The sequence below is a fragment of the Oncorhynchus kisutch genome, linkage group LG14, assembly GCF_002021735.2.
Source record: "Oncorhynchus kisutch isolate 150728-3 linkage group LG14, Okis_V2, whole genome shotgun sequence".
Lineage (NCBI taxonomy): Eukaryota > Metazoa > Chordata > Actinopteri > Salmoniformes > Salmonidae > Oncorhynchus > Oncorhynchus kisutch.
In genome coordinates this window covers 22,373,311-22,399,650 of record NC_034187.2, presented here as the reverse complement: position 1 = coordinate 22,399,650, position 26,340 = coordinate 22,373,311, and the positions used below count along the sequence as shown (strand labels likewise).

Here is a 26,340-nt window from a genome sequence, read left to right as displayed (position 1 = left end):
AGAGTTGAGGACCTTGTGCATTTCAGGTAAAATAACAACACAATGTTTATATCCCAGGACAAATTAGCTAGCAACAGCAAGCTAACTAGCTAAATTGCCATAAGTGTTTAATGCTTTTTGACTTGTCCCCAAATTAATATCATTGGGTCAGAGTTTGTTTGATGTTTCAACCTGCGTGTCCTGATCGCGTCTGATGTGGGGGGACAAAATCAGCACATGCCTGTGTGGTCTGGTCAGCACGTCATGACAATTCAATCAGTGAACACATATGTTAGGCAAGTTCAAACATCATTTAATTGCATTAAGTTTAAATCCTAAAAAAGGAAGTCATAACTGCTCTATTGTTAAAGTTAAGCTGTTGAACATTCTTATCTGCCCTGTGCAGGGGGTCATTCTGAATTAAAAACAGCTAATACAGCTTATGAATACAAAGTATTTGTATTTCAAGTTGTAGAGTAGAATAACCCAAACAAAAAATAAGATCTATTGTTAATGACATGATTGATAGAGTGAGCATAATTATTTTGTTAAAAGTTTGGATAAGTGCAAGTTTTCCTAGTGTCTGGCTGACTTTGGAGTGTGAGATATTAACACCTCAATGTGTGACAAGACAAACAATAACACAATGGCCTTTGGCGTGAACAGTAACTGTTACACTGACTATTCCTCTTGCGACAGGATGAGAACCGGCAGGCACTTCCAGGACCAGCATCTGGTCCAGTCTGGTCTCAACACACTGCCTTGCTGTGTCTCATGTTCTGGGCGCAGGTCCGACCCAGGTTGGCCCCCTCCAGAAGCAAGTCTGACAGGCGGTCCAGGCCGACACAGGTGGTGAGGGGCTGATGAGTCCGTAGAGCCCCCCCAGCAAAATACTGACTGGCCAGGCTATGATCAGCAAAATCACCAGCCACACGATGCTCCAGAAACACGACCCACAACTGGCCATCCTAGTCTGGGAGAAAGAGAGAAGGGGGAAAAGTATTTCAATGTTTCAGTCAGTTAACAAATCAATCATGAATATAGACCATGTGCATTACACAAAGATAGAATTTGCTGAGTTGACAGAAAGAAGACATATTGTTAGGCAAACATATGTCTATTGTATTGATCTCTCATCAAAAATAATAAACAGTAGTATTTATACTGCCAAAGCTCTTCCCCTCCCCATGTGATCAGAATGGATTAATATTACTTCAGATCATTAGTCACAAAATCCTACCATCTATACAGTACCAGTCAGAAGTTAGGTTTTTCTTTATTTTTTAATATTTTCTACATTGTATAATAATAGTGAATACATCTCAACTATGAAATAACACATATGGAATCATGTAGTAACCAAAAAAGTGTTAAATATATATTTTATATTTGAGATTCTTCAAAGTAGCCACCATTTTCCTTGATGACAGCTTTGCACACACTTGGCATTCTCTCAACCAGCTTCACGAGGTAGTCATCTGGAAGGCATTTCAATTAACAGGTGTGCCTTGTTAAAAGTTCATTTGTGGAATTTCATTCTTAATGCATTTGAGCCAATCAGTTGTGTTGTGACAAGGTAGGGGTGGTATACAGGAGTCCATATTAAGGCAAGAACAGCTCAAATAAGCAAAGAGAAATGACAGAGGAAAGGTCAATTCTAAAAGTGTAAAGAACTTTGAAAGTTTATTTAAGTGCAGTTGCAAAAAACATCAAGCTCCATGATGAAAGTGGCTCTCATGAGGACGGCCACAGGAAAGGAAGATCCAGAGTTACCTCTGCTGCAATGATATGTTCATTAGAGTTACCAGCCTCAGAAAAAGGCAGCTCAAATAAATGCTTCACAGAGTTCAAGTAACAGACACATTTCAACATCAACTGTTCAGGGGAGACTGCTTGAAATCAGGCCTTCATGGTCGAATTGCTGCAAAGAAACCACTACTAAAGGACACCAATAAGAAGGAAAATCTTGCTTGGGCCAAGAAACACGAGCAATGGACATTAGGAAATCCGTCCTTTGGTCTGATGAGTCCAAATTTGATTTGGTTCCAACCGCCGTGTCTTTGTGGGACGCAGAGTAGGTGAACGGATGAGCTCTGCATGTGTGGTTCCCACCGTGAAGCATGGAGGAGGTGGTGTGATGGTGCTTTGCTGGTGACACTGTGATTCGATATGAGTTATTTCATAGTTTTGATGTCTTCCGTATTATTCTACAATGTAGGTAATGTAATAATATAGAAAAACCCATGAATGAGTAGGTGTGTCCAAACTTTTGACTGGTACTGTACATCGCCCATACAAATATCAATGGAGGTAAATCATCCAAAGATATTGACTCCATGGTCAGCATTGCCTCCCAGCCATCAGATCAGATGCCCAGTGTAGTGTGCTATTTATGGTGATTCAATCAGAGGATATAAACTCTCTAGCTGCGTTTACACAGGCAGCCAAATTCGGATCAAATGTTTTACACTACCCAACCCCTGTCCCTATAGGAGTGGAGGTGAACAGCAAGAACTAAGCACTCATTTGGGTTCAGTGTATATCAGACTCATTGATCTGTAACTGCAGATGCAAATAGTATAAACTTTATTCAATTCCATGGTCTTACCTAAAATCAATCCTTCCAAGAGCTCAGTAGCTGAAGTACAAACTGTCAGACTGGTGAGTGTAAAGCCAACAACCAGATATACTAGCATGACCGTTTAACCTTTATGAGGTGGGTTGTTCCACTAATCATGTGCCTTTTTGAGAAGTGTAATTTGGAGAATGTTTTTTTAAATATTCCATCCAATTTTAACATTCATAAAGAGCACATGTATGTTCAACTTCATAAAGAAACACATTTTCCCACCTCAAGAGGTTACGTAAAGAAAATAGTGTAGTAAGTGTCAAATAAAGATACAGGGGGAATCAGTAATACATCTCCTTGGGACAGGGGGAATCAGGAATACATCTCCTTGGGACAGGGGGAATCAGGAATACATCTCCTTGGGACAGGGGGAATCAGGAATACATCTCCTTGGGACAGGGGGAATCAGGAATACATCTCCTTGGGACAGGGGGAATCAGGAATACATCTCCTTGGGACAGGGGGTATCAGTAATACATCTCCTTGGGACAGGGGGAATCAGGAATACATCTCCTTGGGACAGGGGGAATCAGGAATACATCTCCTTGGGACAGGGGGAATCAGTAATACATCTCCTTGGGACAGGGGGAATCAGGAATACATCTCCTTGGGACAGGGGGAATCAGGATTTTTTATTTATTTTTATTTCACCTTTATTTAACCAGGTAGGCTAGTTGAGAACAAGTTCTCATTTGCAACTGCGACCTGGCCAAGATAAAGCATAGCAGTGTGAGCATACAACAAAGAGTTACACATGGAGTAAACAATTAACAAGTCAATAACACAGTAGAAAACGAAGGGGGGGTCTATATACAATGTGTGCAAAAGGCATGAGGAGGTAGGCAAATAATTACAATTTTGCAGATTAACACTGGAGTGATAAAAGATCAGATGGTCATGTACAGGTAGAGATATTGGTGTGCAGAAGAGCAGAAAAGTAAATAAATAAAAACAGTACGGGGATGAGGTAGGTGAAAAGGGTGGGCTATTTACCAATAGACTATGTACAGCTGCAGCGATCGGTTAGCTGCTCAGATAGCTGATGTTTGAAGTTGGTGAGGGAGATAAAAGTCTCCAACTTCAGCGATTTTTGCAATTCGTTCCAGTCACAGGCAGCAGAGTACTGGAACGAAAGGCGGCCAAATGAGGTGTTGGCTTTAGGGATGATCAGTGAGATACACCTGCTGGAGCGCGTGCTACGGATGGGTGTTGCCATCGTGACCAGTGAGCTGAGATAAGGCGGAGCTTTACCTAGCATATACTTGTAGATGACCTGGAGCCAGTGGGTCTGGCGACGAATATGTAGCGAGGGCCAGCCGACTAGAGCATACAAGTCGCAGTGGTGGGTAGTATAAGGTGCTTTAGTGACAAAACGGATGGCACTGTGATAGACTGCATCCAGTTTGCTGAGTAGAGTGTTGGAAGCCATTTTGTAGATGACATCGCCGAAGTCGAGGATCGGTAGGATAGTCAGTTTTACTAGGGTAAGCTTGGCGGCTTGAGTGAAGGAGGCTTTGTTGCGGAATAGAAAGCCGACTCTTGATTTGATTTTCGATTGGAGATGTTTGATATGAGTCTGGAAGGAGAGTTTGCAGTCTAGCCAGACACCTAGGTACTTATAGACGTCCACATATTCTAGGTCGGAACCATCCAGGGTGGTGATGCTAGTCGGGCATGCAGGTGCAGGCAGCGACCGGTTGAAAAGCATGCATTTGGTTTTACTAGCGTTTAAGAGCAGTTGGAGGCCACGGAAGGAGTGTTGTATGGCATTGAAGCTTGTTTGGAGGTTAGATAGCACAGTGTCCAAAGACGGGCCGAAAGTATATAGAATGGTGTCGTCTGCGTAGAGGTGGATCAGGGAATCGCCCGCAGCAAGAGCAACATCATTGATATACACAGAGAAAAGAGTCGGCCCGAGAATTGAACCCTGTGGCACCCCCATAGAGACTGCCAGAGGACCAGACAGCATGCCCTCCGATTTGACGCACTGAACTCTGTCTGCAAAGTAATTGGTGAACCAGGCAAGGCAGTCATCCGAAAAACCGAGGCTCCTGAGTCTGCCGATAAGAATATGGTGATTGACAGAGTCGAAAGCCTTGGCAAGGTCGATGAAGACGGCTGCACAGTACTGTCTTTTATCGATGGCGGTTATGATATCGTTGAGTACCTTGAGTGTGGCTGAGGTGCACCCATGACCGGCTCGGAAACCAGATTGCACAGCGGAGAAGGTACGGTGGGATTCGAGATGGTCAGTGACCTGTTTGTTGACTTGGCTTTCGAAGACCTTAGATAGGCAGGGCAGGATGGATATAGGTCTGTAACAGTTTGGGTCCAGGGTGTCTCCCCCTTTGAAGAGGGGGATGACTGCGGCAGCTTTCCAATCCTTGGGGATCTCAGACGAGATGAAAGAGAGGTTGAACAGGCTGGTAATAGGGGTTGCGACAATGGTGGCAGATAGTTTCAGAAATAGAGGGTCCAGATTGTCAAGCCCAGCTGATTTGTACGGGTCCAGGTTTTGCAGCTCTTTCAGAACATCTGCTATCTGGATTTGGGTAAAGGAGAACCTGGAGAGGCTTGGGCGAGGAGCTGCGGGGGGGGCGGAGCTGTTGGCCGAGGTTGAAGTAGCCAGGCGGAAGGCATGGCCAGCCGTTGAGAAATGCTTATTGAAGTTTTCGATAATCATGGATTTATCAGTGGTGACCGTGTTACCTAGCCTCAGTGCAGTGGGCAGCTGGGAGGAGGTGCTCTTGTTCTCCATGGACTTCACAGTGTCCCAGAACTTTTTGGAGTTGGAGCTACAGGATGCAAACTTCTGCCTGAAGAAGCTGGCCTTAGCTTTCCTGACTGACTGCGTGTATTGGTTCCGGACTTCCCTGAACAGTTGCATATCACGGGGACTATTCGATGCTATTGCAGTCCGCCACAGGATGTTTTTGTGCTGGTCGAGGGCAGTCAGGTCTGGGGTGAACCAAGGGCTGTATCTGTTCTTAGTTCTGCATTTTTTGAACGGAGCATGCTTATCTAAAATGGTGAGGAAGTTACTTTTAAAGAATGACCAGGCATCCTCAACTGACGGGATGAGGTCAATGTCCTTCCAGGATACCCGGGCCAGGTCGATTAGAAAGGCCTGCTCACAGAAGTGTTTTAGGGAGCGTTTGACAGTGATGAGGGGTGGTCGTTTGACTGCGGCTCCGTAGCGGATACAAGCAATGAGGCAGTGATCGCTGAGATCCTGGTTGAAGACAGCGGAGGTGTATTTGGAGGGCCAGTTGGTCAGGATGACGTCTATGAGGGTGCCCTTGTTTACAGAGTTAGGGTTGTACCTGGTGGGTTCCTTGATGATTTGTGTGAGATTGAGGGCATCTAGCTTAGATTGTAGGACTGGCGGGGTGTTAAGCATATCCCAGTTTAGGTCACCTAACAGAACAAACTCTGAAGCTAGATGGGGGGCGATCAATTCACAAATGGTGTCCAGGGCACAGCTGGGAGCTGAGGGGGGTCGGTAGCAGGCGGCAACCGTGAGAGACTTATTTCTGGAGAGAGTAATTTTCAAAATTAGTAGTTCGAACTGTTTGGGTATGGACCTGGAAAGTATGACATTACTTTGCAGGCCATCTCTGCAGTAAACTGCAACTCCTCCCCCTTTGGCAGTTCTATCTTGACGGAAGATGTTATAGTTGGGTATGGAAATCTCTGAATTTTTGGTGGCCTTCCTGAGCCAGGATTCAGACACAGCAAGGACATCAGGGTTAGCAGAGTGTGCTAAAGCAGTGAGTAAGACAAACTTAGGGAGGAGGCTTCTGATGTTGACATGCATGAAACCAAGGCTTTTTCGAACACAGAAGTCAACAAATGAGGGTGCCTGGGGACATGCAGGGCCTGGGTTTACCTCCACATCACCCGCGGAACAGAGAAGGAGTAGTATGAGGGTGCGGCTAAAGGCTATCAAAACTGGTCGCCTAGAGCGTTGGGGACAGAGAATAAGAGGAGCAGGTTTCTGGGCATGGTAGAATATATTCAGGGCATAATGCGCAGACAGGGGTATGGTGGGGTGCGGGTACAGCGGAGGTAAGCCCAGGCACTGGGTGATGATGAGAGAGGTTGTATCTCTGGACATGCTGGTAGTAATGGGTGAGGTCACCGCATGTGTGGGAGGTGGGACAAAGGAGTTATCAGGGGTATGAAGAGTGGAACTAGGGGCTCCATTGTGAACTAAAACAATGATAACTAACCTGAACAACAGTATACAAGGCATATTGACATTTGAGAGAGACATACAGCGAGGCATACAGTAATCACAGGTGTTGAATTGGGAAAGCTAGCTAAAACAGTAGGTGAGACAACAGCTAATCAGCTAGCACAACAACAGCAGGTAAAATGGCGTAGACTAGGCAACGGGGCCAACAGATAAAACAAACAAGCAGAATGGAGTACCGTGATTTATGGACAGTCCAGCGTGCATCAGCTATGTAGCCAAGAGATCAGTGTCCAGGGGGCAGCGGTGGATGGGGAAGGGAAGCTGGACTGGCGAGTGTTATCCAGGTTAAAAAAACGAACAATGACTAAATAGCTTGTAGCTAGTTAGCTGGTTAGCTTCTGGAGGTTCTTGAGTGTGTTCTAAAAATAAATAACAAATAATAGCGATTCCGTATCACATTGGGTGAGGCAGGTTTCCGGAAGGTATAAACAAATTAAAAGTCAAAAGAGATAGAAAGTAAATATGGGTCCGGTGGGCGTTTGGGACGCGGCGATTCAGGCGGTTAGCAGGCCTGTGCTAACAAGCTAACAGTTTGTAGGCCCGGGCTAGACAAGGTAGCAGTTAGCGGACCGGAGCTGGACAAGCTAGCAGTTAGCAGGCCGAATTAGCAAGCAGGGAGATAGCGAGGGCTAGAGAGTTAGCCTTTGGGGGACGTCGCGATGGGGTGAGTCTGTTTATTCCTCTTCATGCGGTGACATCGATAGACCGGTCGTGGGCCCGGGTATTGTAGCTCAGGAGTATGCTACGGTGGTAGCGCAGGCCGGGCTAGCTTCAAGCTAAGTGGGTGGAAACGCTAGCCAGGGGTAATCATCCAGGGTTGCGGTTTAGCTAGATAGCTAGTTGTGAAGATCCAGCGTATTTGGAAGCTTAGGTTTAGCAAAATGTTTTTAAAGGGATAGCTATGTAAAAAAAAAATATGTAAAAAACGAAAAATAAACAAAATATAAACAAAATATACAGGGACACGACACGACAGGACGACTTACTGCTACGCCATCTTGGATTATTGATGGAGAATACATCTCCTTGGGACAGGGGGAATCAGTAATACATCTCCTTGGGACAGGGGGAATCAGTAATACATCTCCTTGGGACAGGGGGAATCAGTAATACATCTCCTTGGGACAGGGGGAATCAGTAATACATCTCCTTGGGACAGGGGGAATCAGTAATACATCTCCTTGGGACAGGGGGAATCAGTAATACATCTCCTTGGGACAGGGGGAATCAGTAATACATCTCCTTGGGACAGGGGGAATCAGGAATACATCTCCTTGGGACAGGGGGAATCAGTAATACATCTCCTTGGGACAGGGGTAATCAGTAATACATCTCCTTGGGACAGGGGGAATCAGTAATACATCTCCTTGGGACAGGGGGAATCAGGAATACATCTCCTTGGGACAGGGGGAATGGAAGCTTGTTGTGTGTAACAAGGATTGGCAATGGAACGCAAGCTTCACCCCATAAAATGTATTATTGAAACATTTCTAGCCTGGCTAACAGGGTGGACGTGTTATACTCGAAACGAACATAACAAGAATAGGACAAGTTCACCTGCTTTTACAATATGATTGACTATTAGATGTTCAATTAAAACAATATTTTAAAAGGAGTAGTTTCACCACATTAAACGGAGAGTTATGTTCACATGCCCAGTGTAGGGTTGACCTTAAAATGAGGCACAGTTGTAAATGAATCACTATATCACACAAAATAAATAATCATATTCAGAAATGGCGTTCAAAACAACAAAATAACTAGTGCTTTAGAATATAAAAACGATCTTTTTGGTATTTGTTTCATTAGTCCATTGTTGAGTCTCAAAATGTTTTGCTTGTCACCAATCAAGTTTTAAAGATATATAACTTTCAAAATGTAGAAATCATCAACGTATGATACTGTGGTTTGAAGTCATGGAGGTGGCACGGAGGGACATGCCAAAATGCTCAATGCTCACACTTTAGCAAGTCTTTAATCATATAAAAAAAACAATTTATTGAATTCTCCATGTGGTCTATATTTAAGGGAAATTCAATTAGCCTAACAGGTTTTTAGACTTCAATATCGGTGCAGCATTTCTTTATGTGATACAACCGAGGTATTGCACACATTCCCGCCCACTTCCCGGTCTGTTCTGTGTAATATCCTGTTGTGATGGGGCAAACTGTGTGATGAGATCAGCTGCACTCGAGGTTCTCTCTTGCTTCAGGGAACGCCTCTTACATGAGACAATACTAGCATTCGGAAATACTCTACTACTTTCCCCCTGGATCCATTAAATATTTGGATTTAAAAGAGAAAAGTACGCAATAAAAAAAATACTTCCACACATTGAAGCAACATAATTTGTTTGACACGTGGAAAAAAAAAACATCTAGAGGATAAAACAAGAGAGAGAACAACTTCTTACAAAGACCCTTAAAAGATGTGGAGATAAAATGCAGTTATAATACTGCCTTTGCACATGATATACGAAAAGGAAAACAGTTATAGTTATACTGCATGTAGTTAGAGCTAGTGACACATCAACAAATGGCAACGGTTAGGAGGAAGTTAAAGCCATGCAAAGGAGAGAGCTATGTAAACCCATATTGAGGAGAGTACCTGCCGAGTGAGTATAAAAGACATGTTCACCTTCAGATGTAGCAAGTTTGAATTATTTGAGAAAGTGAGAGCCTGTTTCTCCTCTTCGTCCGTGGAATGGATATCCCCCTCAGTCTCAGTTTAGTTCCTGCTCGGAGCTGCCAAAGCCAAGTCAGTCTGTATGAGTGGCCTCCTCCTCCCAGTTAACGCACATTTTTTGCAACAAGGCAGTCTCTACTAGGGTAAACTGCATGCCAGGGAGGACAGCTGAACATACAGATAGTTGGTCATTTGTGGAGGGTTTTCTAGAGGGAGGATATTACACAATGTGTTGCTCAATAAAAAAGAAACATGGTTGTTGTAGGTTTAACAACAGTTTGTTGAACATGCAGAGAAGCATTATAGAGAAGAATCTGGGGATTTATAATCCAAGTTTTAAGGGATTATTTGTAATATGCATTACTTCCTGGGTTATGACTTATAACTGACACAAAATATACATACAGTATCTACTTTAAGCTGAGTAGAGTACATCTGCTTTAGCTTTGATGTCACAGAGGCTTTGAAAACAAACAAAACATTTTTACAGATTAAAACCAACGACTTCCAGTGGATTGACAATGGATCCCTGTTTAAAGTATACTCCTTTTTAAAAGAGTTGGTTACAATTTCAATTTCGTCCTCCAGAAGAGGCAGAAGAAATAGTACAGCAAATAATATGGCTAAACTCCAATGTACTGATAGAGGAAAGACCCATTTTCTTGGAGGAAATGTATAAGGAAGGTAAAATGCAATTAAGGTAAAATTACAATAGGTATACAAAAGTATGTGGACACCTTCAATTTAGTGGATTTGGCTATTTCAGCCACACCCGTTGCTGACAGGTATATACAATTGAGCACACAACCCTGCAATCTCCATAGTCCCAACATTGGCAGTAGAATGGCCTTACTGAAGAGCTCAGTGACTTTCAATATGGCACAGTCATAGGATGCCACCTTTCCAACAAGTCTGTTCATCAATTTTCCCCTGCTAGAGCTGCCTCGGTGAACACTAAGTGCTGTTATTGTATAGTGGAAACGTCTAGGAGCATCAACGGCTCAGCCGCGAAGTGGTAGGCCACACAAGCTCACATTACAGGACCGCGTGTAAAAGCGTGTAAAAGGTGTCTTCGGTTGCAACACTCACCACCGAGTTCCAAGCGGCCTCTGGAAGCAACGCCAGCACAAGACCTGTTCATCGGGAGCTTCATGAAATGGGTTTCCATGGCAAGATCACCATGTGCAATGCCAAGCATCGGCTGGAGTGGTGTAAAGCTAGCTGCAACTGGACTCTGGAACAGTGGAAACACGTTCTCTGGAGTGATGAATCACACTTCACCATCTGGCAGTCCGAAGGACGAATCTGGGTTTGGTAGATGCCAGGAGAACGCTACCTGCCCCAATGCATAGTGCCAACTGTGAAGTTTGGTGGATTTATTTTATTTTACATTTATTTAACTAGGCAAGTCAGTTAAGAACAAATTCTTATTTTCAATGACGGCCTAGGAACAGTGGGTTAACTGCCTGTTCAGGGGCAGAACGACAGATTTGTACCTTGTTAGCTCGGGGATATGAACTTGCAACCTTTCGGTTACTAGTCCAACCCTACCCTGCCGCCCCATGAGGTGGGGAATAATGGTCAGGTTCAGGCTTAGTTCAGTGAAGGGAAATCTTAACACTACAGCATACAATAAAACTTTAGACGATTCTGTGCTTCCAACTTTGTGGCGACAGTTTGGAGAAGGCCCTGTCCTGTTTCAGCATGACAATGCCCCCGTGCACAAAGCAAGGTCCATACAAAAATGGGTTCTCGAGATCGGTGTGGAAGAACTTGACTGGCCTACACAGACCCCTGACCTCAACTTCATTGAATACCCTTAGGATGAATTGGAACACCAACTGCGAGCCATGCCTAATCGTCCAACATCATTGCCCGACCTCACTAATGCTTGTGGCTGAAAGGAAGCAAGTCCCTGCAGCAATGTTCCAACATATAGTGGAAAGCCTTCCCAGAAGAGTGGAGGCTGTTGTAGCAGAAAAGGGGGGACCAACTCCATATTAATGCCCATGATTTTGCAATGAGATGTTTGACTTTTGGTCATGTAGTTAGTGTATGTCACACAAGCAATTAGCAAAATACCTCAGACTGGGGCAAAGGTACAGCTTCTAACATGTCAACGACCCTAAGCACACAGCCAAACCAACACGGGAGTATCTTCAGAATCTCCTTGAGTGGCCCAGACAGAGCCCAGACTTGAACCTGATCGAACATCTCTAGAGAGACCTGAAAATAGCTGTGCAGCGACGCTCCCCATCCAACCTCACAGAGCTTGAGAGGATCTGCAGGGAAGATTGGGAGAAACTCCCGAAATACAGGTGTGCTATGTTTGTAGCATCACACCCAAGAAGACTTGGTTATAATCGCTGCCAAAGGTGCTTCAACAAAGTACAGAGTAAAGGATCTGAATATTTATGTAAATGTGATATTTCCGTTTTTGCTGTGCAATTATGGGGCATTGTGTGTAGTTTGAGGGTGAAAAAACATCAATTTTAGAATAAGGCTGTAACGTAACAAAATGTGGAAAAAGTCAAGGGGTATGAATACTTTCCGAAGGCACTGTATATACTGCAGAGTACAATTCAAAAGTTGACACACCTACTCACTCCAGCTTTTTTTTTCTTTCTATTTTCTACATTGTAGAATAATAGTGAAGACATCAAAACTATTAAATGACACATATAGAATCATGTAGTCACCCCAAAAAGTGTTAAACAAATCAAAATATATTTTACATTTTAGATCATTCAAAGTAGCCACCCTTTGCCTTGATGACAGCTTTGCACACTCTTGGCATTTTCTTAACCAGCTTCATGAGGAATGCTTTTCCAACAGTCTTGAAGGAGTTCCCACATATGCTGGGCACTTCTTGAATGCTTTTCCTTCACTCTGCTGTCTAACTCCTCCCAAACCATTTCAATTGGGTTTAATGTTATTTGATAGACTTGATAGAATTAGATCTGCTAATTTCATAGCCCCCCCCCCCAAAAAGTTAGATGTCTAAACTGTATAATCGTGCAACATATTGCTCTCAATAATAGCCATTTCCCTGATTCCAAACCCGACTGGTTCTCTAGCTAGGCTGCGTACAGGTCTGTTGAATCACCACGACTGTACTGTGGCTTGTCCTTGAGCAGCTGTGGATGCGACCTCTCCTCTCAGACAGTGGGGTTGAAGTGTGGGGGAGGGTAATGGCATAGCCTGGTGTATGTAACAGCTAGTTAACCTCTGGTGCATGATAATGCCTAAATTCCCAGTGTGTGTTGTTAGCCTGCAGACTGTGGCCTCTACATGCTACCAGGACCAATGAGGCTACCCATGGGAGTCAGGTCAGGGTAGGCTCCAATCCACCACCACAATCTCAGTGAACTGTGTCACTGCGTACCTTTGTTTCCAAACACTGATATGGACACTTTGTTATAGAGTGGGGACGGGTATTAGTTTATCTGAAGTACCGGCTCCTCTCCAAACATGGCTTCATGTGCAGGGTGACTGACATGTAAATGCAGCTTAGCAGCAGCTCTTCCAACTGCTATTGGGTAAGCCAATCAGATTGACATATCCCAGTGTGTAACAGCTAGACCATACCGGCGGTCACGAGTCATGAAGTCAGTCAAATTCCACATGGCCATTTAGCCATGGTATTTAGGCTTCTGCAAGCTCTGATGCTGATCATTAGTAGTCTACCAAACTTGCTAACTGCCTGGTACTCAGCACTCTATTGTCCCTCTACTCACTCTGACATCAATGCAAACCTATTTGAAAATCTAATCAAACACTTTATGAGAGCCCATGAGCTCATGTTGCACAACATTTCTATAGGCTATGCAATTGCGGGTGATGGCCTCTAAAAAAGGAGGAGGATTCCATCAGCTTTCTATCAGCTAGGCCTACTATATTTATTTCTCAACTTTCCTAATAATAAGCACATTGCTAATATTTATAACAGGAGTATAGCCTACCTGGCTGGCATGAAAATAAACCACGGGGAAAAGTGTCCTCCATTTGCTATTTAAGCGCATAGATGACAGGTTTTCCGGCTATATATTATCACTTGTGAATGATGCCCAGCATAAGAAACAATGGCTTTTTTTGTGATTTGTTAAAATCATAGGTAGGGATAGGAAGGGAGAGAGAGAGCGAGAGACAGGGATAGGAAGAGAGAGTGAGAGAGAGAGAGAGAGAGAGAGAGGCAGGGATAGGAAGGGGGAGAGAGAGAGGTAGCTTTCACATGGCGGTGAATGAGCTGAGAGACAAAGCAAGAAGAGCATTCTATGCCATTACAAGGAACATCAAAATCGAAATTCCAATTAGAATCTGTCTCAAACTTTTTCAATCAGTTATAGAACCAATTGCTCTATATGGCAGTGAGGTATGGGGTCCAATCTCTAATAATGAATTTACCAAATGGGACAAAGATCCAATCGAAATACTGCATGCAGAGTTTTGCAAGACTGTATTGTAGAGCAGAATTGGGCCAATAACCCCTCCTCACTTGAATAGAAAAAAAGAGCCATCAAATTTTACAACCACCTAAAAACAAGTCACCCCAAAACATTCCATCACACAGCTCTACAATGCCAAGAGATGAAAAACGAGACGAGGCCCTTCAGCCAGCTGGTTCGGAAGCTCAGTTCACCAAACCAACCCCATAGAACCTCAGGACAGCACTCAGAAAATCTGGCCCAACCAAATCATCACAAAACAAAAATAAAAATATATCACCTATTGGAAAGACACCACAAAAAATGTAAGTAAACTTCAATGCTATTTGGCTCTAAACAGACAGTACATGGTGACAGACTATCTGACCACTGTGAGTGATAGAAAACTGAGGAAAACATTGACTAGGTACAGACTCAGTGAGCACAGTCTGGCTATAGAGACCGGTCGTCATAGACAAACCTGGCTGCCCAGAGAGGACAGGCTGTGCTCACTCTGCTCCAGGGGAGAGGTAGAGACAGAGCTGCATTTCCTATTACACTGTGACAAATACTCAGACCAAAGAGAATATTTTCTCCCCAAAATTATAATCCAATACAAAGAATTTGAAACTATAAAAGATGAAGAAAAAATCCAATATTTATTGGGTGAAAAGCCAAAATGTGCAGTTTTGGCAGCCAATATGTGTCCTCCTGCCACAACCTGAGGGACAGCCAGTGAAAAGTGCAAAGTAATGTCGATAATATTTCCCATCTTGTTTTGTATTGTCTTTCATACCACGTCATGTGTCTTCTCAGTCATGTTGACACTGGTCTACTACTATTGCTTTAATGTATTGTTATTCTCATTAATATTGTTGTTGTAGTTGTTGTTAATGGTAATCCCATGTCCACTACTATATGTACTACTATTATTATCGCTGTTGGTCCCACCATTTATTTATATATAAAAATATATATATTTTATATTTTATATATATATATATATTTTAATTGTATTTTTCGAAATGTATACTTTGACAATGTAAGTAAAAATGAACTTGCCATGTCAATAAAGTCAATTGAAATGAATTGCGAGAGAGACAGGGATAGGAAGGAGGATGCAAGAGAGAGGTAGGGATAGGAAGGGGGAGAGAGAGACAGGGATAGGAAGGGGGAGAGAGAGACAGGGATAGGAAGGGAGAGAGAGAGAGAGAGAGAGAGAGGGAGAGAGAGGGGGGGGGAGGTAGGGAGAGAGAGAGAGAGGTAGCGATAGGAAGGGGGAGAGAGAGAGACAGGGATAGGAAGGGGGAGAGAGAGAGTTAGGGATAGGGATAGGAAGGGGGAGATAGAGACAGGGATAGGAAGGGGTAGAGAGAGAGGTAGGGATAGGGATAGGAAGGGGGAGATAGAGACAGGGATAGGAAGGGGGAGAGAGATAGGTAGGGATAGGAAGGGGTAGAGAGAGATAGGTAGGGATAGGAAGGGGGAGAGAGAGAGTGGCAGGGATAGGAAGGGGAGAGAGAGAGAGAGGTAGAGATAGGAAAGGGGAGAGAGAGAGAGAGGTAGAGATAGGAAAGGGGAGAGAGAGAGGTAGGGATGGGAAGGGAAGGGAGAGAGAGAGGTTGGATATAAAGGGAGAGAGCGAGAGGTAGCGATAGGAAGGGAGAGAGAGAGGTGGGGATGGGAAGGGAGAGAGAGAGAGAGGTTGGGATAGAAAGGGAGAGAGAGAGAGAGGTTGGATAGAAAGGGAGAGATAGAGAGGTAGTGATATGGAGAGAGAGACAGAGGGGTAGGGAGAGAGAGAGAGGTGTAGGAATAGGAAGGGGGAGATAGAAAGAGAGTGGTAGGGCTAGGAAGGAGTGAGACATGGATAGGAAGGAGGGAGACAGGGAGACAGGGATAGGAAGGGGGAGAGAGAGGCAGGGATAGGAAGGGGCGAGAGAGGTAGGGATAGGAAGGGGGAGAGAGAGGTAGGGATAGGAAGGGGAGAGAGAGGTAGGGATAGGAAAGGGGAGAGAGAGGTAGGGATAGGAAGGGGGAGAGAGAGAGAGAGGGAGGGAGGGATATGAAGGGGGAGAGAGAGAGTGGTAGGGATTGGAAGGGGGAGAGAGAGAGAGAGGTAGGGATAGGAAGGGGGAGAGAGAGATGTAGGGATAGGAAGGCGAGAGAGAGAAAGGTAGGGATAGGAAGGGGGAGATAGAAAGAGAGAGGTAGGGCTAGGAAGGAGGGAGAGAGGGGTGACAAAGAAGAGTGGGAGAGAAAGAGAGAGAGAGAGGGATGACAAAGAAGAGTGGGAGAGAAAGAGAGAGAGAGAGAGAGAGAGAGAGAGGGGTGACAAAGAAGAGTGGGAGAGAAAGAGAGAGACAGAGGGGTGACAAAGAAGAGTGGGAGAGAAAGAGAGAGAGAGGGGTGACAAAGAAGAGTGGGAGAGAGAGATAGAGAGAGAGAGAGATAGAGAGAGAGAGAGAGAGAGAGAGAGAGAGAGAGAGAGAGGGGTGACAAAGAAGAGTGGGAGAGAAAGAGAGAGGTGACAAAGAAGAGTGGGAGAGAGAGAGAGAGAGAGAGAGAGGGGTGACAAAGAAGAGTGGGAGAGAGAGAGAGAGAGATAGAGAGAGAGGGGTGACAAAGAAGAGTGGGAGAGAAAGAGAGAGAGGTGACAAAGAAGAGTGGGAGAGAGAGAGAGAGAGAGAGAGAGAGGGGTGACAAAGAAGAGTGGGAGAAAGAGGGAGAGAGAGAGAGAGAGAGAGAGAGAGAGAGAGAGGGGTGACAAAGAAGAGTGGGAGAGAGAGAGAGAGAGGGGTGACAAAGAAGAGTGGGAGAGAAAGAGAGAGAGAGAGAGTGCCATCAGAAAGTATTCACATCCCTTGACTTATTCCACAGTTTTTGTTACAGACGGAATTGAAAATGGATTAAAAAGAGATCATCAATACATCCAGTCATTACCTAGATACTGGCGTTGTTTTATTATTATTATTAGGAATGACAAGACAGCCATCACTAACATAGAGAGGCTGCTGCCAACATACAGACTCAAATCTCTGGCAACTTGAATAAATGGATTTAATAAAGGTATTACTAGTCACTTTAAATAACGCCACTTTAAAGTAATATGTACATATCCTACATTACTCATCTCATATGTATATACTGTATTCTATACCATCTACTGCATCTTGCCTATCCCGGACGGCCATCACTCATCCATGTATGTACACATTCTTATTCATCCCTTTACATTTGTGTGTATAAGGTAGTTGTTGTGAAACTGTTAGATCACTTGTTAGATATTACTGCACGGTCGGAACTAGAAGCACAAGCATTTCACTACACTTGCAATAACATCTGCTTACCATGTACAAAATTTGATTTAAATATTTTGCTGCGCGAGAAAAAGGTAAGGATTCCAGCTTTAATATCTCCCATATTTTTATGCTCCTACATTTCTTTGTGTGTGCCCCCCAAAAATACCCTTGCTGTACCAGCATCTCCAGCTCTACGGGCACTGATCCTGTCAACATGGGCTGAGGTAAATGCTTTTTGTGGGAGAAGGAAGGAGACTTCTCTTGCTTATTCAAGGAGCTCTGGTGAAATACTAAACGATCTTTGGATCTGTGTGTAAAGCTCTGGAACAGACACAAATGTACATTCATACACAGACAAGATGTGGAATGTGAAATAGACAAATAAACTGTGTGTAGGCGTGTGTGAGCGTACTAGTGTGTGTGTATTTAGTACGTATTCAGTTAACAAGTCACAAGATTGTGGACAATGGAAAAGCTACCTAAAAACACATCACTGCCACAGAAACAAACAACAAGAGGAGTCCTCCAATCAGCAAAGAGCCTGACAAAAGAGAAGCCAATCAGAAGCAGTCTTTCCCTGGGGAAACAGCTCTGTGTGTAGGGGTAGGGGACATCCACCTGCGTTGTTTCCTAACATGCGGAGCCATGTAGAGGGGCAGTGTGCGTGTGTGTGTGTGCCTGTCAGGGTGTGTCTGTGTCTCCCTGAATGTCTTCACTTTGGTGTGTGTGTTAACGTTACTGTATACCAGCACGTGTGTGGTTGTGCACCTGTCAGAGTGTGTCTGCGTCTGAGTGTGACCCCGTGTGTGTGCTCCTGTCACAGTGTGTATGTCTCTGTATGTGTCCCTCCCTGTGTGTCTCTCAGTGGGAGGCCTTCTGCTAGGCTGTCAGATTGAGAGGTCAGCCGTCAGGGAGGGGTCAGCACGTCAGGGAGGGATCAGCCCGTCATATGGTCAGATGCACGGTAGCGGGTTGCTATTAGCGGAGTGGAATGTAACGAGGTAAAACCGCTGTACGGGAGCGAGAGAGCTCAGCGTGAGATAGACAGCAGGGTAATTTCCCACAAACCACTGCTTTCCCACCCATCCAGAAAGGCAACCAAGATTTTTATGAAGTTAGAATAGTCACATTTACTCGCATGGAGATCCCCTCTAGTTTGATGTATTTCTATGCTCAAAACACACAAGTAGACAGTGTTGTTATTGACTTGGCCAACAGTTGAACAGCGGTTTAATGTCTATCATATTATCAAGTAACACAGCCATTCAAAAATAAAACTTACAATGTGAAACCATTGATAAAACACTCATGTCTTTCAGTGCAGTTACAATACAGTATCTCCTTTCCCATTCAGTGAATCACAGACTCTTGTTTTAAAACCCACTTCACGTATAAAGAGAGCGAGAAAATGTAATGTGAATTAGGCAGAAGGGTGTAATCTCCTGTGTGAGATTAAAGGGGCGATAGGCGAGACGAGGGCAGGCCAGGGTGCTGACAACAAGATAAACGTGTGACTCTCCCTGGCCCCTCCGCACCACTTCACTGCCAGCCCATCAATCCTCTCCTTTATGAAACACAGAGTAAAGGGAGTTGACGTGTTTTTTGGGCCCTGGTTAAACCACTAAGCTAGAAGAGGCTTCAAAACAGAGGATGACTTATTCCTCCAGCCAAAGCTCCATTTGTAGACTTCAATTTCAGTCAGCCGCGTTGCGGTTCTAATGGGGTATAGGCCTATCTGCAAAAACATGTTACACCAGCGCAGCCATCATACTAGATCACACGGCGGGTCAGTGTGTGTGCACGTGTCCTGGTACAGAGAGCTAAAATGCTGTAACAGTGTTTTGCCTGGTGTTTAATATGCAGCATATTAAGGAAGAGGGGCCATTACACAGGTGCACCTTGTACAGGGGACAATAAAAGGTCACTAAAATGTGCAGTTTTGTAACAAAGCATAATGCCACAGATGTCTCAAGTTGAGGGAGCGTGCAATTGGCATGCTGACTGCAGGAATGTCTACCAGAGCTGTTGCCAGAGAATTTAATGTGAATTGCTCTACAATAAGCAGCCTACAACATCGTTTTACAGAATTTGGCAGTACGTCACAACTTCAGACCACGTGTAACTACACCAGCCCAGTACCTCCACACCCGGCTTCTTCACCTGCGGGATTGTCTCAGACCAGCCACCCGGACAGCTGATGAAACTGTGGGTTTGCACAAGCAAATCATTTCTGCACAAACTGTCAGAAACCATTAGCGTGTGTGGGCAAGCGGTTTGCTGATGTCAATGTTTTGAACAGAGTGCCCTATGGTGGCGGTTGGGTTATGGACAGGCATAAGCTACGGACAAGGAACACAGTTGCAAATTATTAAACGCAATTTGAAAGCACAGAGATACCGTGCAATTCATCCGCCGTCATTACAGCATGTTTCGGCATGATAATGCACGACCCCACGTTGCAAGGATCTGTACATTATTCTTCCATGGCCTGCACACTCGCCAGAAATGTCACCCATTGAGCACGTTTGAGATGCTTTCGATCGACGTGTACGACAGCGTGCTTCAGTTCCCGCCAATATCAAGCAACTTCACACAGCCATTGAAGGGGAGTGGGACAACATTCCACAGGCCACAATCAACAGCCTGATCAACTCTATGAGGAAGAGATGCATCGTGGCAAATGCTGGTCACAACAGATACTGACTGGTTTTCTGATCCACGCACCTACCTTTTTTTGAAGGTACAGTCTCTGTGACTAACAGATGCCAGTCATGTGAAATCCATAGATTAGGGCCTAATGATTTTGTTTCAATTGACTGATTTCCTTATATGAACTGGAACTCATTAATGCCTTTGAAATCCTTGCATGTTACATTTATATTTTGGTTCAGTGTATTTTCTTTGAGGGAAACTAAAGTTTCACCCCCTGATCAATCTACTGAAGCAACAATGTTTGCTAATTTATGAATACAATTTAAAAAACATTTACATAAGTACTCAGTACATTACTTTGTTGAAGCACCTTTGGCAGCGATTACAGCCTAGCTTCTTGGGTATGACGCTACAAGCGAGTTTCTCCCATTCTTCTCTGCAGATCCTCTCAAGTGCTGTCATGTTGGATGGGGTGCCTTTTCAGGTCTTTCTAGAGATGTTCGATCGGGTTCAAGTCCGGGCTCTGGCTGGGCCACTCAAGGACATTCAGAGACTTGTCCCAAAGTCCCTCCTGCATTTTATTGGCTGTGTGCTTAGCGTTATTGTCCTGTTGGAAGGTGAACCTTCGCCCCAGAGGTCCTGAGCGCTACTTGGAGCAGGTTTTCATCAAGGATCTCTCTGTACTTTACTCCATTCATCTTGCCTCAATCCTGACTAGTCTCCCAGTCCCTGCCGCTGATAAACATCCCCATAGCATGATGATGCCACCACCAAGCGGGCTGTCATGTACCTTTTACTTAGGAGTGGCTTTCATCTGGCCACTCCACCATAAAGGCCTGATTGGTGGAGTGCCGCAGAGATGGTTGTACTTCTGGAAGTTTCTCCCATCTCCACAGAGGAACTCTAGAGCTCTGTCAGTGACCATCTTGTTCAGGAAGAAGTCATACTTCTTCCATTTAATGATGGAGGCCACTGTGTTCTTGGGGACCTTCAATGCTGCAGACATTTTTTGGTACCCATCCCCAAATCTGTGCCTCGACACAATCCTGTCTCGGAGCGCTACGGACAATTCCTTCAACCTCATGGCTTGGTTTTTGCTCTGACATGCACTGTCAACTGTGGGACCTTATATGGACAGGTGTGTGCCTTTCCAAATCATGTCCAATGAATTGAATTTACCACAGGTGGACTCCAATCAAGTTGTAGAAACTTCTCAAGGATGACAAATGGAAACAGGATGCACCAGAGCTCAATTTTGAGTATCATAGCAAAGGGTCTGAATACTTATGTAAATAATTTTTTATTTTTAACACATGCTAACATAAAATAATTATGGGGTATTGTGTGTAGATTGCTGAGGAGAACATGTATTTAATACATTCTAGAATAAGGTTGTAATGTAACAAAATGTGGAAAAAGTCAAGGGGTCTGAATACTTTCTGAAGGCACTGTACGCAGCTCATTAAGGAAGAGGGGTTAGGCTTGTCTGGTGTTTATTTTGCAGAGTATTATGGAAGAGGGGTTAGGGTTACTTGGTGTTTAATATACAGCATATTAAGGAAGAGGGGTTAGGGTTGTCTGGTGTTCATTTCGCAGAAAATTAAGGAAGAGGGGCTCGTGAGTTTCGCAATTCAGCCTGGAAATTCAAGGTATTTTCACTATGCATCAATTCAGAAAGGGGAGTGAGGGAGGGAAAAGGAGATCGAGAAGAAGAGAGAGAAACAGGACAAGTAATAGAGAAAAAGAAAATCGTAAAAGTAGGAAAGAAAATTAGAGTGAAAGAGCAGGAGAGAAAGAGAGAGAGAGAGAAACAGATCAAAAAAAGGGTAAGAGATTAAGAGAGGGAAAGACCTCAAACTTAACCCAGGCGAGTGGTTTCCAAGAGGCCTCTCGAAATCTTGTTTTACAAAAACTCTGATGGTGAATATGCTTTTTTCGATACTCTCACCCCAATAATCTTTACACAATGCTGCAGCTGAACTTAACAAAAAATATGTAGTTATTATTTTCTACCTAATCCTAAAAAGTTGACTTTATCCACCCTGTGCGTGACATGGGTGGATAAGTCTGTAAAGACAAACTTTTCAGCAACCTTTTCAGTACACTTTTATTCACACAAAGAGGCTCTCTAAAATGAGATACTTAAAAAGAGCTCTCTGGGGGTAAAGAGACTGTTTTTGGTGTTCTGTATTTCCATTTAGTGTGTGTGTAAAGTGCCTAACTCAGGTGTCTGACAGCCCTGGTGCGGACCAGTGAGAGGATGATGTAGCCACCATCGTCACCTGGAGACAAATGCACACATTATTTAACACACACACACACACACACACACACACACACGGATTTAGTTAAAACGTTCACGAGTGAGACTGAGCTGAGATTCTTGAGCTTCCTCGAAATTCAGAAGGCAGTGGATCTCTTTAGGGAGGGGGCTTTGGTGTTGTTCCTGCCGTTATCCTGGTGGGCCACATGGAGAAGCAGGGGGGTGTAATACGGCTTAGAGGGGCCCAGCCCAGGGTATTTACTTAGAGTACCCAGGCTACTTACCAGGTCCTCACTGACTCAGGGCCACAACACATCACAGGCCACACACACACAGACTATATTTAGGGCTTTTTTTAGAGAGATGGAGGAGAGTGGAGAGAAATGGATTGGGCTTTCAGAAGCAGAGGAATCGCGTGTCAGGCAAGTTGATTTATTTCCTGGTAATCCTGCCCTTATAAGAAGCACATTTCAAAGACTTCATTTTCCTTGCAGTGAAGAAAAGAGCTGATTTTGGGATGCTTTATTGTTGACCTTATGCAATAGTGTTGCATACAGTATGCAATAGGTTGAGCTGTCTACTAAAGTGACGACTTCAGTTGAAATACCACTATCCATCCTCATCCTATGCTTTGTAAATGTACATTTTTTATTTGGGGCTATGGCAGTCAATTTAAAAACATTGTAACAGTATTTCTGATTTTCGTTACTCATCATCACATACTTTAATGTGGGACTATGACAGTCAATTGCAAATTAGTCTGACATTTGCCAAGTTCAAAACAACTGGGAACTCGGAAATCTCTGACATCTGACTACAGACAACTGAGAACTCCAGCTTTGACTAGGAAAAAATCGTTTTGAAAGGTCATACAACTCGGAATTCCAACTTGGGAACTCGGGTCTCTTTCTAGAGCTCCGACTTTCCGACCTGAAGATCGGATTTGACCTAGTATTTTTGAGTTTCCAGTTGTCTTGAACGCACCAATAATGCATCTTATCTCACCACCACTAATGAGATGGGTGTGCTCAATGCATGTCATGTCGGAGTTTCTCAAAGTCAGGGGACGTGGTCGACAGTGCGCACCTCATCTCTGCTGTCACATCCAACCTGGATCAATATTTGGTTTTAATGCAGACAAAAGCACTGAATCGAGCTTCACACATATGAGCTGGCAAAGGGTACCATGAGTTTATTGGTGCTTCCAAGACTGGGAACTTGGTAAAACATGTGGTCAATTCATGACATCAGTGATCTTCAGGTCGGAAAGTTGGAGCTCTAGAAAGAGGACCGAGTTCCCGAGATGGAATTCCGAGTTCGATGACCTATCAAAAACATTCTCCCAGTCAGAGCTTGTTTTTTTCCCCAGTTGCCAGTTGTCTTGAACGCACTAAAGTCAGAAGTCTGAGATTTGAATGAGTGCCCAGTTCCCAGTTGTTTTGAACGCAGCATTAAATCTCAGAGGGAGATGGCAGGGTGTTCCCTATGAGTCATGAACCAAAACTCATCTGTAGTGACCCGTGAATGCGTTGGCTGCAGCATTCGGTCACGTCAGCTAGATCAGCTGTTCAGTTTCACTTTCCGGCATGTCAACTCAGCCAGGATCACAGTCAAATGGATTGGGAAGTAGGTCCCAAAGTGCTCTTCCAAGCATTGGAGGTGAGCAGTCGTCACTCGTGTGGGACACTTACAGTGCACAGCTGAGGGAAGGGGGTATGTTTCACTGTTAAAATACTTTCTCCATCTGAATCCACTGATTCGGTCACTCATCTGTAGATTGATTTTGTATTTCCCAAATATGTCTGTTACACTGTCAAGGTGGCATTTTTTTATTACATCCATTATGAATGACAACAGTTCCTCTCTCAATGCAAAAAATCTATCCAAAACACTCTCTCCATAACCACCAGACCTTGACAATGTTCTGGGTGAAACAGGCATGCACGCAGTGTAACAATCGAAGTTACCTGCCACAGTATATATATATTTTGTTTCACATTTTTAAAATTTATTTAACCTTTATTTATCTAGGCAAGTCAGCAAGTCAACAAATTCTTATTTACAATGACGGCCTACCCCGGCCAAACCCGGACGACGATGGGCCAATTATGCGCCGCCTTATGGGACTCCCAATCACGTCCGGTTTTGATACAGCCTGGAATTGAACCAGGGTCTGTAGTGACGCCTCTAGCACTGAGATGCAGTGCCTTAGGGCTCGAGTGGCGCAGCGGTCTATCTCCAAGTTCTGTCCTCAGCTCTTTTGCCGGCAGTTCCTCTCGGTGCATCATATCATGACTCCATATGGGGATACACATTCATCATTTAGATTTTTAAGGTTAACCACATTACAATGATTGAGATATAAAAGACATTGCTCAAATATATTTTTTAAGTCTCCCGCAACCCCATTTTCATATCAGGCAACCCCACATGGGGTTGCGACCCCAAGTTTGGGAACAGCTGGTCTAGGAGATGGAGCATGCCAGATATGTATCCCAGTACTAAGAGACTGGCTTCTTCCATTCTCCTGAGTGGATGAATCGGCCAGAGGGAAGAGAAGCGCCATAGAGACAGCTTTAAATAAATCATCCTATCTAGCCTAGTCCCCTTGGTCTAATGCACTATTCATTGACTTGAGTCCCACAAGCCAAACCCCCTCCAAGTCGCCTTATGGGCTAAGGGAAGGCAGGGGAAGGAGGTAGAGAGGGTTGGAAAAACCAGGAAGCGGACCAATATTTATTTAGGTCACCCTGCTGCTATATAGAACAGGTGCAGCATCAGAAGCAACAATATGTTGCTTTTACAACAACGTGAGATGTCCAGAGCTGTCTGTTCAGACACTATGGCCAGTCGCTCTCAGGACCTCTTGACCCCGTAGTGGCCTACTACTACCCCACAACAGCCAACACCCATCCCTGACATGGACATACGCAGGCACACACACCTCAAATGCACCCACCCAATGGCATAGCCTAGTGGAAACTGAAGGGGCAAATATGCTGTGCAATTTCAGCCAAAATGTTTCACCTTATTTTCCAGAGCAAAACACGGCAGAAGCCTTTTATTTTTAGAGAATGAGAGAGAGAGGGCTCTATAGAGCCCTGGGGCTTAGCATTTTGCATTGTGTTAAGTTATGTATGTGAAATCTTCCAGGGAGGGAGTTGCAGAGGTCAGGACTTCATGGCAGGCACACATCTATGGGCAGTGGGATCTGCTGTAGTGTGTACGCACACGCCCGATCGCCCACTCACACACATGCTCTTCTTTTTCCCTGTTATATCACTGTCATACTGGATCTCAGCGATGGTCACCTGATTGAAATATGCATTGCTGTATCTCTGCTCTCTCCCTCCTACTTATGAGTCTGTAGGTAGCTCCTGAAGACAGCATGCCTTTGTTAGATTCTGGGTTCAACTTGTAAGCCATTGAGTCAATCTATAAAAGTGTCCCGGTGTGTCGCAGGGTTCCTTTTGATTTCCTGTTGTATTGACTGTCCTACCACTGTTCTCAGGAAATGGGAAAGAAAGAGAGATTGATTTCCATCCCCTCTGTCGCTGTACCCCCCTCCCTTCATAATTCTCTCTCTCGCTTCATTCCTCCGTGACACCACTGCGTTGCAGTGAATACCAACTTGGTGAAGACTGATTAACCTTATTGCTTTGGCTACGGATTCTATCAATGTCAATCTAATTTAGCCCTGACCTGCTTGTGTATGTGTGTGCACGCATGCGTGTCATCGCTCTAAATCCAGTTTGCATGAATGTGATTGTGTGCATTAATCAAATGACCCCTTAACTCAGTTAAAGTAGTAGGTTAAATGTAGTAAATGACTTCTGTGTTTATAAAACATTGATTGGTCTACATTCTAAAGATAGACCACCCACAACACTTATAATTTGCACATTAACTACAAAAACACCTTCTTAAAAATGCATAGTAAGCCAAAAAATGTGAGATTGGTTCAACTTGATCCCTGTGCATTGGTCTGTGAACCGTGCATTGGTCTGTGAACCGTGCATTGGTCTGTGAACCGTGCATTGGTCTGTGAACCGTGCATTGGTCTGTGAACCGTGCATTGGTCTGTGAACCGTGCATTGGTCTGTGAACCGTGCATTGGTCTGTGAACCGTGCATAGGTCTGTGAACCGT

The 26,340-nt window shown here is 44.3% G+C and overlaps 1 protein-coding gene across 2 annotated transcripts in view; it reads right to left on the bottom strand.

The window, feature by feature from the left end:
* Nucleotides 1-276: 276 nt before the first annotated feature.
* The window catches only part of LOC109904178 (RNA helicase aquarius-like), a 93,465-nt gene continuing 67,401 nt past the window's right edge, over nt 277-26,340 (bottom strand). The window contains exons 1-2 of one of the 2 annotated variants that reach the window (XR_004202709.1): nt 9,504-9,747; nt 277-952 (exon numbers count right to left, since the gene is read on the bottom strand). Coding sequence is in view for 1 of the 2 variants with exons in the window: in XM_020501377.2 (XP_020356966.2) it covers nt 752-952 (201 nt within the window). In the remaining variant the exon portion in view is untranslated. Of the gene's footprint in view, nt 953-9,503; nt 9,748-26,340 lie in introns of those variants that run through there. The other variant, XM_020501377.2, reaches the window with a different exon arrangement.